The 12,203-nt window shown below is 34.1% G+C and overlaps 1 protein-coding gene across 3 annotated transcripts in view; it reads right to left on the bottom strand.

The window, feature by feature from the left end:
* Positions 1 to 12,203, bottom strand: part of LOC137396329 (thioredoxin domain-containing protein 16-like) — a 53,910-nt gene that overhangs the window by 17,448 nt on the left and 24,259 nt on the right. For 2 of the 3 annotated variants that reach the window (XM_068082555.1, XM_068082558.1), the window contains 5 exons: positions 10,154 to 10,238; positions 9,689 to 9,812; positions 7,276 to 7,425; positions 2,875 to 3,091; positions 1,878 to 2,002 (listed from right to left, as the gene is read on the bottom strand). In XM_068082555.1, the coding sequence (XP_067938656.1) occupies positions 1,878 to 2,002; positions 2,875 to 3,091; positions 7,276 to 7,425; positions 9,689 to 9,812; positions 10,154 to 10,238 (701 nt within the window). The remainder of the gene's footprint in view (positions 1 to 1,877; positions 2,003 to 2,874; positions 3,092 to 7,275; positions 7,426 to 9,688; positions 9,813 to 10,153; positions 10,239 to 12,203) is intronic. The other variant, XM_068082556.1, reaches the window with a different exon arrangement.

Below are 12,203 nucleotides of genomic sequence, written 5' to 3'. Positions count from 1 at the left end.
CACTGGGACATACCGGGATATACCGCGATATACCCCCATATCTGTCTCTATTGTTTTAGGCTTTCGAAGAACTTAGTAGAAAACAGCTCAAAATTTAACATGAAAGCAAACTTACTGCAAACAATTATTGGTATGCCATCATTATACTAGACTTCAGGGATACACATTGATAAGATAAATAAGCCTACTGTGTGACACTTATCAGACAATAAGAACAATATTATACCGCTACTGCAATATTTCAAAATGGAATAAAGTTTAGCATTTACTTAACTTTTTAGTTTTGTTTTAGATAATTTCCTAAAATATTACAAAAACAGCACAGGTAAACTTTCCGATTTTAACTGCACTACAAATATGACAACAGTCAGTTTTTAACAATTTTTACATACAGTGCACCCTCAGGATACGATTACCCTGATATATGATTTTTTTTACCTTACGAAGTGGAACATGATGATTCTCTCACCTCACCATACAATTTTTTTTCACCATACGAATTCAACAAAGTTTTCGCATGAGTTCAAAATTGGCAGTCGGTGTTTTATTACGTCCGTTAAAATAGCAAAGACAGCGAAATGCTGTTCGCCAAAAATATTTTAGCAACACAAAGTGAATGATGACCGATTTCTCTCAGTTTAGCAATTTTTGTGTGTAAAACGGTAATATTTTCCCTTCAAAACTAGTAGCAAAGTTGGATTTGCGATCCCTCAATACAGATGGTCATACAACTTCCCATAACCTGCTAACAAAAATCCACCTCATTAGGAAAACAGCATTGTTTGGATTTTCCTGCCAAATGAGGTTGAAAATGTTTTAACCAGACCCGCTGAAAGTTATAGTGAATGTGAAGACCGAAAGTGTAAGTGAGAAAAATTTAGTGATAAGTTGAAATTTATTAAAATAATTAAAAATACATTAAAACTAAGCTATAAGTGTGTGTCTATCGTAAAGTTAACTTATTTCAAGATGAATTCAAAGTTTTTTGTTTTGCGTATGTCTGTAGAACTTTCTACGGTAGTAGTACTGCTCTTAGACTGTAACATTACTTTTTAATGCAGATAATAACCACTAAATTCACTATATTTAATAAAGTTACTGTAAGTAACTATAGCTACTTACAATAACTTTACAATAGTTACTTACAATCTCCAGAAAACACAAGGAGATGATATCATATGAGCAAGGAAGTGGTAATATGCATACAAGGAAATAATATTTTATAAACAGAAAATATGCATTATATAATTTGTATGTACAATTCTTTATTATCCAGATTGAGCACACAAATTCTCTTATCGTCTTGTAAGTAACTATAGTTACTTAGGTTAACATACTATTTTATTACTAGTTTTTAATATGTACAGCACTTATATAAAATTTTGACGATTTTCACTAGGGATCGTTTGCATTATTTAATTACTATGGCTTCTATACCCCTATACTATTCCGTTCCAGGGTCACCATACGATACCAACCCTGGAACGGATAAACATCGTATCCTGACGGTGCACTGTACTCGTCTATGAAGTATATTATAGACAGGGATTGGAATGTACAGTCATCAGTATTTCAATATCCAATCGCATGAACTGCAGATGAAGGGAGACAAATCCATAAGTGGATATAAGTGGATATGGCATAAATGTAAGCTTAAAGATATTATCACTGCCTATGGTTGATAAATCTCCAGTGTCACATTTACTCTCAGAAAGGAGTTTGGAGTGTTGTTACTTGTTAGCCACCTTGATTTGTGGTTACGACAAAAGGGAATGACTGCCAAGATAGGGCTGCGAACTGGCTAGGGTAGGAAAGGCAGAGATGAGAAAGGAATGGCAAGAAATTCAAGGATAATGAAGAATATCAAAGTATCATACCTGAAGACCCCGTGTTATCAAACAGTCCGACAACTATGAGTGTCACATTCATCGCCATAAGTTTTGCCCTAAGTTTTACCACATCCGTCATTGTGTCGACCTCATGGGGGTAATTGAACTCAGACCTGAAAATAGAGAACAGGAAATTGTTAAGAACATGACTAAAGCATACATAAGTTAGGTGCATACAATATTTAGTAAGTGATGATGTTATGATGCACATTGGAAAAGTAATGCAATATGTTTTCTTAGCACGAGTATCAGCAAGTTGGAACAGAAAACACAAGGAGATGATATCATATGAGCAAGGAAGTGGTAATATGCATACAAGGAAATAATATTTTATAAACAGAAAATATGCATTATATAATTTGTATGTACAATTATTTATTATCCAGATTGAGCACACAAATTCTCTTATCGTCTTGTTATAAATTTGAGGCTCTAACTGGTATGATTATACGCTGCTATATCCGACATGACTATAACAGACGCAACTATCTCAGACATGACTATATCAAACATGACTATATCGGAGACGACTATATCAGACACGACTATATCAGACATGACTATATCAGACATGACTATATCAGATATGACTATATCAGACTAGACTATCTCAGACATGACTATATCAGATTAGACTAAATCAGACAAGACTATATCAGATATGACTATATCAGATACAATTATACCAGATATGGCTATATCAGAGATGGCTATTTTCAACCACCGAACACCAATCAGTTGTTAGCTTATATGATAGCATTGAAGGTCTATATACATCAACATACACAGCACTACAACAGGAAAATGTTACACTTAATATTTCTCCACATGTTAATGTAAAACAGGAAAAGTTATCATAAGCGCAATAAAGTAAAGTTGGAGTTGTAGACCAACTTATATAAAAGAACTCAAAGTCAACTTTGTAAATTATGGATTTTATGCACAAATATAGCACTATTATAACATATTTAAACAATTTACTTACATCTGAGCCATTTTGATAAATCCTGGCACAGATAGAGGCCCAGAATAGGTGACGTGCTTTCCTCTTTTGTACATCCTTATCGTTGGAAACTCAGCAATGTTCATTTTCTTGCAAACATCTGTCCAATCATAGCAGTCCAAAATAGAGAGGGTTCCTTTGGTCAGATTTGCAGCGGCTTCATTGTACAGCCTCAGCACCATCCTATTTCTATAGTCATCTGGAACAGATATAGACAAGCTTGACAAATCCAATATGGTAATTTCTGCACTCAACAGATGGTAGTTGTGTACTCAGGAAGTTCATAATTGAAGAAACTGGTTGAGAAGACAACTAACTGAAACTAATACCAATGGCACGTTTTATGACCTCAGCAACCAAAAATAACCAACCTGAAAAATTTATAGCTCAGAGATGTAAATCTTGTCTGTACATTTCTGACAATTAAAACTCTATAATGCAATTAAACAGGAGTATAAAACCCACACGACCATAATAGGCACATAGTTGTATTATACAGTGCATCCTCAGGATACGATTTTGATCCGTTCCAGAGTTGGCATCGTATGGTGAAAAAATCGTATATGGGGTATAGAAAGCATAGTAGTTATATAATGCAAACATTCCTGGTAAAAATCGTCAAAATTTATACTTTATACATATTAAAAAATAGTAACAAAATAGTATGTTAACCAACCTTAGTAACTATAGTTACCTACAGTAACTTTATTGTATTTAGTGATCATGATCTGCAATAAAATGTAACATTATAATGTACCAAGTGCAAAAAGTACCGTAGGGAGTTCCTACCTTCAAGACAAATGTATGTATAACATAAACTTTGAATTCACCTCAAATAAGTTTAGCTTACTAAACACACTTAAAGCCAAGTTTTAGTATGTATTTTTAACTACTTTACTGAAATTCAACCTTTTATCACTAATATTTTATCACTTATCAGTTTCTGTTTTCACGTTGCTATAACTTTTAGCAAGCCTGTTTGAAACCTTTTTCAAACTAATTCGTCAAGAAAGCCCAAACGATGCTGTTTTCGTAATGAAGTGGGTTTTTGTTAGCAGGTTAAGGGAAGTTGTCTGACCTTCTGTATGAAGGGATCGCAACTCTAATTTTGCTACCAGTTTTAAAGGGAAAATATTATCGTTTTACATACTAAAATGGTTGAACTGAGAGAAATCCATTATCATGTCTTTTTCAGGCATGGTGAAAATATTTTCAGCAAACAGATTTTCAGTGTCTTTGTTATTTTGACGTACGTAATAAGCACACCGACTGCCAAATTTGAACTCGGCAAAAAATCTTGTTGAATTCATATGGTGAAATAAGATACGTATGGTGAAGTAAAAAAATGATCTTGTTCCACTTCATAAAGTATATATATAAGTCATATATCATATAGCACGTGGTTGTATTATATGTCATATATCATATAGCATGTGGTTGTATTATATGTCATATATATCATATTGCACGTGGTTGTATTATATGTCATATATCATATACCACATGGTTGTATTATATGTCATATATCATATAGCACGTGGTTGTATTATATGTCATATATCATATAGCACGTGGTTGTATTATATGTCATATATCATATAGCACGTGGTTGTAATATATGTCTAAGCAAGTCCCAAAATCATTGCAATATCCAGGCTTAACTCATTCGCACCCAGGCGCGAGTTAACTCGCGTATTTATAATGTTGCTAGGCACCCAACGCGAGTTAACTCGCGTCTGAAATTTGCCAACTCTTTGCATCGTTATTTTTTAAATATAAAAGAGTACTTTTGATTAGTTAGAAAGAAACATTTCTGGCCAATCAGACAAACTTTAAAATAAGCCACTATGACGTCTCTTGCAAAAGTTATAACTAAATTAGTACACCCATCTCAATATCTGCCAAAACCGGAAATCATCATGCTGACTTGAAATTTTATCATTCGTGATAATTTTTTTTTCAACTCCAGAAGTAAATATACAGATTCAGAAGTGATAAGACATTAAAAGACTGCAGTAAACCAAATTAAAACATTATTTTTAATGTTTCAAAGTTTTTATCCCACAACCAAACACGAGCGAAGCGAATGTTTGGGAGCTTTATGATGAATGCATATGCGCACACAACTCCCGAAAAATTATCCGCTAACGGCCGTTACCAAACCCTTGTACCGAAAATCAATCAATAAATTTAACCATTTTTGTGTAGAGTCTTTTAAGTATAATAATGATACAAAACACATATAAACCTATTCGAATATGATACCAAGTCTTTGAAAAGTTACTGCAATATCCTAAAACTTACCCATATGATCGGATTATACATATTAATTTAATTAAACTAGACAGATTAATTTGGCCTAAAACCGCTATTACAACTTGACTAGCGTTTTCTAATCAAAATTAAGACCAGCAAACGAAATGCCGATAAGGCCATGTGTGACAGAGAGTAGAGCCATTGTCATGCGTATTTCACGAGAAAAACGTGCACATTTCACCAGTCTCTAGCATTGTCCGATTGCCGAAGGTTTCTGTAATTAACGTAGAAGTACTGAAAAGTAATCGTTTCTTTTTTGCCGATTCTACCGGACTCTGACATTTTGGACACTTATAATGAGTAGCCTACTTTGGTATTTCAACTGATGTCCAAATCAGTGAAAGTAAAGGAATTGACGATGATATTTTTCTAACGATTCTTATAAAATTATTACAATATTTAATTGTAAGAATAATTAATCGATTTTATAAGATTATTATAATATTTAGTTATAAGAATAATCATTCGAATTTACAAGATCGAAGTACATGTATATAGTGACAATGCAATATGTTACTGTTATTATTTTTCTAAAGATTTTATTGATGATACTGCGGCTGTGCCCAATATCGCGGTAACCAATATTGCGGAACTGCCAAGCCGCTTTTAATATCTACAAAATTATGTAAAAGGCCTACATTTTCTTATAGATATATATCTATTTCTATGACAACCAACTAAAATCTGTTTAGATTTTTAAATTCAGCATAATTTTTAGATATAAATACAGAAATCTAGATAAATATCACAACTTCTTGATATTGGTTGCTATCACTAATGATATACAGCCCTCCCCAGCCTGTGTATATTACACATCAGCTTGCCATTTTACTTCTAATATTGCATTTCTCCTATTGCAGGGGAGAGATATAAACATATAATCTTTTCCTTTCATTATTGCTGTTTGTTGTACATAATAACACCCAGTACATTACAGCTACCATTGCAGTTCTCCTATTGCACTGCAGTGCCATTAGACTGCTAATATCGCATTTCTCAACCGGCAGTACCCTTTCTTTTTTTCAATATCACTTTGGTCGTGGGCTGTATGACAGGGGAATTTCTAGTTAACTTATAATTTTGCCAATTTGAATCGTTATGCTCGAATAAAAATGCATTCTTCACGCTGCCAGCCGTAGTCAGAGTAACGTTATCTTTCAGTTTCGATAGGATCATATTGATTCTTAGAGCTGTCTATGAAGTCTCAAAAGTCAAGAACAGAGTTATTGAACATAATTTTATTATTTGAAACAATTTCATGACGTTTTTCTGAGTTACATTGGCATATAGATTTGCCATGCTTTTGTTTGAAGGATGATACTCGTGAGGAAAAGCTCGGAATTAGAGTTTCATGATTTTCATGTTCATGACTAACTGCATATGTATAAATAACATTCATAACTATGTATCGTCTGTAATAAATGAGTAATTTCAGTCAAACTTTGTATATTTTGCAATTTTTATTGTGCAAATCTAACTTTGTTACAGCAAATGACAATTTTTCCAATTGGAAATTTCCTGAAACTACTTTCTTTGAGGCACGGATCTACATAAAAGGAATACGAGTTGTCTATATGAATGTAATATAATTTGAAAGAGACATGGCTGGTTCTAGTGAAATTTGAATGAGTAAATTATCTCAAGTCTGTCTCCTGTAGTAGTAACTTGAATTACGGCAACTTTCTGAGAAATTAGCGGTATTTGGGGCTAATCGCCTAGAAATTATTCGGGTGCGAATGAATTAATAAGCTGTATTTTATATATATATATGTCTAAGCAAGTCCAAAGATCAATGCAATATTCAGGCTTAATAAGCTGTATTTTAGAAAATCATAGATCTAATAGACTAAAGTGTTGTCTAACTCTCATCTTCATTATCTGTACATTTTTTATTGTAAGTCCACATTTTTTATCAATCCCACAACAAAATGCGTTACAACAGTATTAAGGGGTTTAGCAAAAGATCGTACGCTCATATCGGGTACTTGTATCGGGTACTCCTGAAAGTGTGCTGAGAATGTGAAACCTGATAAAATAACTAAAAACTTCAGTTTCACAATTACTCACGTTTCATGAGATGAAAGAGCACAACTCCTGTGAACATTTTCGGATTGAATGATTCTCGGTCTAGTATGACAAGATTAGACAAATCCAAGTCACGCAACCCTCCAAGTTCATTGTCCAAAATATCAACAGTATCGTCTGCTGTCTCAACCGCTGCATCAGAAAGAGGAAGATGAGGACATTAAATGAACGCTTCAATGTAATCAATAATCATCTATTGACGACATAATGAACCGTCTACTGATGTCATCAATAATTACCTATTGATGACATCACTAACCATCCATATATGTCATCAATAACCATCTATCGATGCCATCAATAAACATCAATAAATAGTCGATGACATCACTAACCATCTATAGATGTCATCACTAACCATCTATTGATGACATCAACAAGTCATCAATTACTGCTGATATCAAGAAGCAAGTCATCAATAAGGTCCTTGTAGGTTTTTAATATCTACATTCATTTAAAGCCAAACATGAATTCACCGCTTTCAAAGTTCAGGCAGGCAAAATGTCTCAATGGCAAGCTAAAAATATGAAGTTATAAAACACACACAATGAGATAAAAATACTGTAGGAGACAGGTGAACAAAGAATATGAATACTCAGACAGAGGTAAACGAGGTAGAGGAAGACAAGTAAAGGCTTTAGCAAACAATGTTCAAGCAATACCAAATCAATTCAACAAGCATTGTTTTTAAACATCTCCGTATGCACCAAGTAATCAATATAAATCTCAATGTTTGTCTTTTTGTTAAACCTTGTGTCCAATTATAGTACCTACTTAAAATCTTGCAATGAAAAGTCCACACGGTACTGCATTTGATCTCAGGACCTTCAGATCTAGAGGCAGCGGAACTTAACTATTAAGCTACATGGAAAACAATGGATTCATTGGGCAAAAAGTCATTACGTTGGTTAATATACTCATACTTAAAGCACTTGCTTGAGGTTATTAACTGGCACTGTTGATTGTTACGCGCAATGATAACTAAGCTGGTCCAAAACACAGGTATTTTTAGTAAAGATTTAGCTTTCTAGGTAAGTTACTCACACTCATTAATCTAGTAACTCATTTACAACAAGCCTAATCATTTAATATCCTTTGTTAACGCAAGATTTGAAGAGAAAGAGGAGGTAAATCCCAACACCTAAAATATTTGTTATTCCTTTATCTTACCATATATTCACTGGCAACGAAGAAAGGCTTACTATAAATTTATTCGCATTTTGACTCTTGCAAGCCAGAATTATGAAAACATGTATCAGGTCACCAATAAAAATCAAACAAGCCAATCCATCAGGTATCATATGAAATCGCAAAAGTAAATTCCTAATTGCTAAATTGTGTGATTTCTTTTGCGATTTTTCTCCTTGAACTTGTATCTGATACGCTCCTTTTTTCTTCTCACACATAAACTCCCATGTTCCTGCACTAAATATTTCTATAAAAATGGTCCATGAAGGCATGGAAGTATGCCTAAAACACAGTAATAAGAATTTTTCAATAAATCACAATCATATAGCATAAGTAGATGTTAATATCTAAGGATTTACTTGTAGATTTAAGCACAAAGCATGTTAATTGGTATTAGGTGGTAGTAGGTGGTACAAGGTAGTAGTAGGTGGTAGTAGGTGGGATAGAAAGAACAACATACAACAAAGCAATATTATGCATTAAAATAAAGCTGCTGAAACCAAACCTTACTCTACACGTAATTCAGCTACCAAATAATTAGTTTTCTGCATGCACCAAAGTTATCTACTATGAGAAAAATTTTTTATGAGATAGTGTACTGATGATTTTCGCTCAGAATCCTTGCATATCACACATAAGACACGTAATGAACAAAAAAAAATCAGCATTTGGTAGTCACGAGTAACCCAAAAAGGTAGGCTTTATATCTATGCTAAAAATTTGATTCCATTCAACAATTGTATCATGCTAAATAATGGAGCTGCCTTAAGCCAAGCTACACGTAGCAAATACTTGGCCAAGTTTAGGCTGAGTGCAGAGGAAGCAGGCACAGTTGAAACCGAGTCCAAAGTACAAGCATTACCTATTTTAACTATTCAAAATAAAAAATGGGTACGGTTAAAACGATAGAAGGAACCATAACAGTTAACATTAGGGAAATTAACAAATAAGGAAGATGCAAGGAGATCAACAAATACTGAAAAAGTTAACTTAAAGTTAGCTCACCCTATTATTCTACAAGAAAGAAATGACAACTTCAAATCAATAACCAAAGCCACACTGCATGGCATCTCAAGTCAAGGTTCTGTCAGACAATTCAGAAGCACTTAATAAGCAAATCTGTTCCCTATAAGCGGACAACAATGCATCAATCTAATTTTTCAATAGCTACCAGCAGAGAATATATCAGTATTTCAGTTCCCACAACAATACTCACCTTTAATGATTGCATCAGCATCTGACAGTTCTTCAGCTGACTCCTCCTTCTCTCTCATCTTCATCAGCACCTCATCTACCAGGTACTTGCGGAGAGAGTTTAACCGCACACTAGCCTGTCGAGAGAGGCAGAACTATGGTGGCTGATCGCTGCCATTTAGAAACCTCGTAATCTCGACCTGAGAATTACTACATTTCACCCGAGATGTTCATAATCTCAGGTCGAGAACACGAGAACACCGAGTCGACATCTATGCGACATCGCATAGACGTCATTCTTTCTTAAAATTCGCTTGTTCTCGACTCGAGATATGAACATCTCGGGTGAGGGTAATTCTCAGGTCGAGATTACGCGGTTTCTAAATAGCCGCAATCAGCCACCATACAGAACCAAGCTAACATAACTCCTAGACATGCCTTGATGCTGATACAGACTTACATTGAGATGGTGGCCTACCTTGACCTTTGAATCATTGCCTTGTATCACACAGTAAGTACCCATTTCAGAGTATGATAGTCGTTCCTGCTCAGTAGCCTCTGAACTAAAATAAAATAGTAAAATGTGATTGCAATATCCGAGAAATTGAAATTATGAAAATTATTGTCCTTTGTCATTGCTTTAAGAAATAAACTGCATTCAGAAAAAAAACTATACAGTGCACCCTCGAGATACAATGTTAATTCGTTCCAGGGTTGGCATCGCATGGTGAAAAAATCGTATGTAGGGGTATAGAGACCATTGTAATTATACAATGCAAACACCCCCTGGTGAAAATCGTCAATTTTTGTTATAAAAATGTGTACATATTGACAATTAGCAACAAAATAGTATGATAACTTTAGTAATTATAGTTACCTACAGTAACTGTATTGTATTTAGTGTATTTTAATGGTTATGATCTGCAATAAAACGCAAAATTATAATGTGTGTACCAAATGTAGTACGTACGGTAAGGAGTTCTTGCCTTCAAAAGGTACGCATAACATAAACTTTGAATTCACTTCAAGTAAGTTTAGCTTGCTAAGCCTACACTTAAAACTAAGTTTTAGTATGTATTTTGAACTATTTTACTGAATTTCAACTTTTTATCACGAAATTTTATCCTTCAGCAGTTCCTATCTTCACTTTCACTATAAACTTTAGCCTATCTGGTTGAAACCTTTTTCAACCTAAATCAATAAGGCCGAGCGATGCAGTTATAGAAAGCGGCCTCTCGCACACTTGACCATTTAATGGCTACCGAAATGAAAAATAAAATTATATTTTCTATACTGGACGTACATACCTTTGGAGTAACGTGGCTTTAGCTGGTACATGTAGCGGGTAAAACAAAGAGGAGGCAAAAATGTATCAATGCTAATTATGGGGTTGTGAACTTGAAAATAAATTTAAAACGTAATGAATTGGAATTTTTTAGCAGGCTAAAAGAAGTTGTCCATTCCTGTCCAATTTTTCTACTTTTTCTACGAAAAAATTGATGGTGCAATGCAGAAAATTGCTAGCTAGCGCTTGTAAAAGGATCCAGAGAATGTGGTACAGTAGTTTGTCTTGTATGAAATGTGCACAAGAATCAATGTAACCATACATACAAAGTTTGTACGTATTTATACCCTATGGGGAGACAGGGCTTTAGCAAGTTTCAGAAAGTAATGTGGATGCGTCAACTATCTTGAGTAGCTAGTTATATGAGTTACATACATACATACGAGGAATTGTATTCACGTAGAAGATAACAAGCCCACATGCAAAGACATGGTTAAACAAGAAAATATAACATAAAATCAAAAGGAAACAAAATGAATAAAATATGAAAAACATGCCACACAAGAGATAAATAATATATATTATACATGCATTGTTTTAATGTACCAGTCCACATCTTAAACAAATTAAACACTTGAAATATTTCTGCGAATGTGGGATTTTCTGTATCTTCTACATCCTCGCCTTTACTAATTGGTTGCTCCTTTTGAATGCTGATCGCGTGCATGACCTAGCTCATTCAAATCTTCAGTCGGAAGCTTTCTTGTGCTTGCTTTAATGGAGTTCTTGTTTTAATAATAATTGCAAATGCTGATTGGTTGCAATCATATTCCTTGACAATGTTAATAATATGGGTCCCTTCTTCTTATTTACGACATCCAACTTTGTTGACATAGAAATCATTTTTCCTTCGTTTTGTAACGTTTGTATCGGTCTCAGATTCCATAGATAACGAATTAAATGTAGATAGTTGTAGTTATATACGTATGCTGACTTGAAAGTTTATAGCAAAAGCTATAATAACGCTACAAATGAATATTTGCTCTCGCTTGTGTATTTTACACGAAATTTTCCACGCGGACATGAGAGAAGTCGATCATCATGTCTCTTCTAAACGCTCTAAGAATGTTTTCGGTAAACTATATTTCGGTGTCTTTTTTATTTCGACGTGTGCTATGAGCACACTGACGGCCAAATTTTAACTCGGGCGAAACTTTTTTCTCAAATTCGTATGGCGAAATAA

Source organism: Watersipora subatra, chromosome 5 (assembly GCF_963576615.1).
Source record: "Watersipora subatra chromosome 5, tzWatSuba1.1, whole genome shotgun sequence".
NCBI lineage: Eukaryota > Metazoa > Bryozoa > Gymnolaemata > Cheilostomatida > Watersiporidae > Watersipora > Watersipora subatra.
This window is presented reverse-complemented; position numbering and strand designations above follow the sequence as displayed.